This window comes from Opisthorchis viverrini (genome assembly GCF_000715545.1).
Source record: "Opisthorchis viverrini unplaced genomic scaffold opera_v5_22, whole genome shotgun sequence".
Taxonomy (NCBI): domain Eukaryota; kingdom Metazoa; phylum Platyhelminthes; class Trematoda; order Opisthorchiida; family Opisthorchiidae; genus Opisthorchis; species Opisthorchis viverrini.
Window position 1 is genome coordinate 940,137 of NW_008751678.1, and position 1,634 is coordinate 941,770.

Genomic DNA, 1,634 nt, shown 5'->3' on the forward strand with positions numbered 1-1,634 from the left:
GGTCATGAGCTGAAGTCTACCGACTATCCAGGAAATGTGACTCAAGATTTCATCACAATAGACCAACCTACGCTTATTCATATTGGGGCAATCACGCAATCTACATTACACCTAGCTTGTTCACTATTGTTTCCCCATGATGTGCGCCTACTTTTGGACAAGTTCAGCAGTTCAGAAAACATGCGTGTGACCCCACCCACTGTTGTCCCATCCAATTATTCGAAAGCGTGTAGGCATAATGGGATCATACTCGTTGTGCCTCTGTTGCGACTTCATAACACCTGGTGTGCAATCTAGGTGCTAAATGCCTAACCCTGTCATAAAACGAATTTGCTCTCCACTTTCACTTTCCTTGTATTGGTCCAATTTTGGATCGCCGGCCAATAAATTGGATGTTTTGTATAGTTGCATCCAGGACGCACTGAAAATATTTTTGAGAAAAGCGCGAAACTCATTCTGTAAAGCTGATATACTAGTTCGAATCACCGTAGTTATTCATTTTTGAACCTCGACTGAACAAGCCTACGCAAGTCACGCTCGGTGCCATGTCTTATGGCCTTGTGCACAATCACTGCATCTTAGCCCTGTTCGTACACAGTGTTGTGTCTGGACTCGACGAATGGGATATTCTACTCACTGCCAACACAAAGATGGATCTCATATTAGAAGACAATGCACCCAGGTGTATGGAGTCGCTTGACGAACACCTTAACTACACCATTCATATTGCCTGGGAGCAATTCAAACATGAATTCAATCGGAACTATACGGATTCGAAGGAAGAAACCAAACGAATGAACTTGTTTTGTAGAAGCTTTCTTCTTATAAGAAAACACAATATGGCGTACAATAAAGGTAAAGAATTATACAAGTTGGGAATCAATGAATTCTCTGATAAGGTGAGTGTCTGTTTGAAATCGATATTTTATCTTTTACAGACTTCGGAAGAGTCCAATCATAATTGTATTTCTGACCTCGAACTTCCTGACACTACAGAGTTCGAATCCACTTATCAGATGATTTCGGCGGAACCACCAAAGTCTATCGACTGGCGTCAGTATGGCGCAGTCACACCAGTCAGACATCAGGAAGGCTGTGGATGCTGTTGGGCTTTCGCCATCGTTGGGTCAATCGAGTCACACTATTTTTTGCACAGACGAAATCTCTACACACTGTCACCACAACAGGTGGTTGACTGCAGCTTACCTTATGGTACGAGAGGTTGTAATGGTGGCTATCTACCTTGGGGTTATCGGTACATCAATCAGACAGGTGGTTTAGAGCAAGAGCGCGACTATCCATACGTGTCTGGTAGAACAGGTCGACCCAACCCGAAATGTTTGTTTGACAAGAGCAAGGTGGCTGCAAAGATCGTTGGACTGGTCGCAGTTCCGTTATATAATGAAAAAGCCATGACACAAGCAGTGGGGTTTCACGGACCTGTGGCTGTTCTGATTAACTCAAGTCCTGAGACATTCCGACGTTACAGAGAAGGTAAGTAGGCTTTTAGTTGTTACAGTGTAATGGACTGGTAGCAGTCTTTCGTATCCTATGACCTTTCGCAACAAAGCAGAGAATGTGTTTAACTAGGTGGCTGGTCAACGACTGGACAGCAGGAATGGCTAGCCCGTCCC

At 44.1% G+C, this 1,634-nt stretch overlaps 1 protein-coding gene across 1 annotated transcript in view; it reads left to right on the forward strand.

Moving 5' to 3' along the window:
• Positions 1 to 545: 545 nt before the first annotated feature.
• Positions 546 to 1,634, forward strand: part of T265_01961 (hypothetical protein) — a gene marked incomplete at both ends in the record, with an annotated part of 10,254 nt that continues 9,165 nt past the window's right edge. Inside the window, one exon of the mRNA XM_009166099.1 lies at positions 546 to 1,494. Within this exon, the coding sequence (XP_009164363.1) occupies positions 546 to 1,494 (949 nt within the window). The remainder of the gene's footprint in view (positions 1,495 to 1,634) is intronic.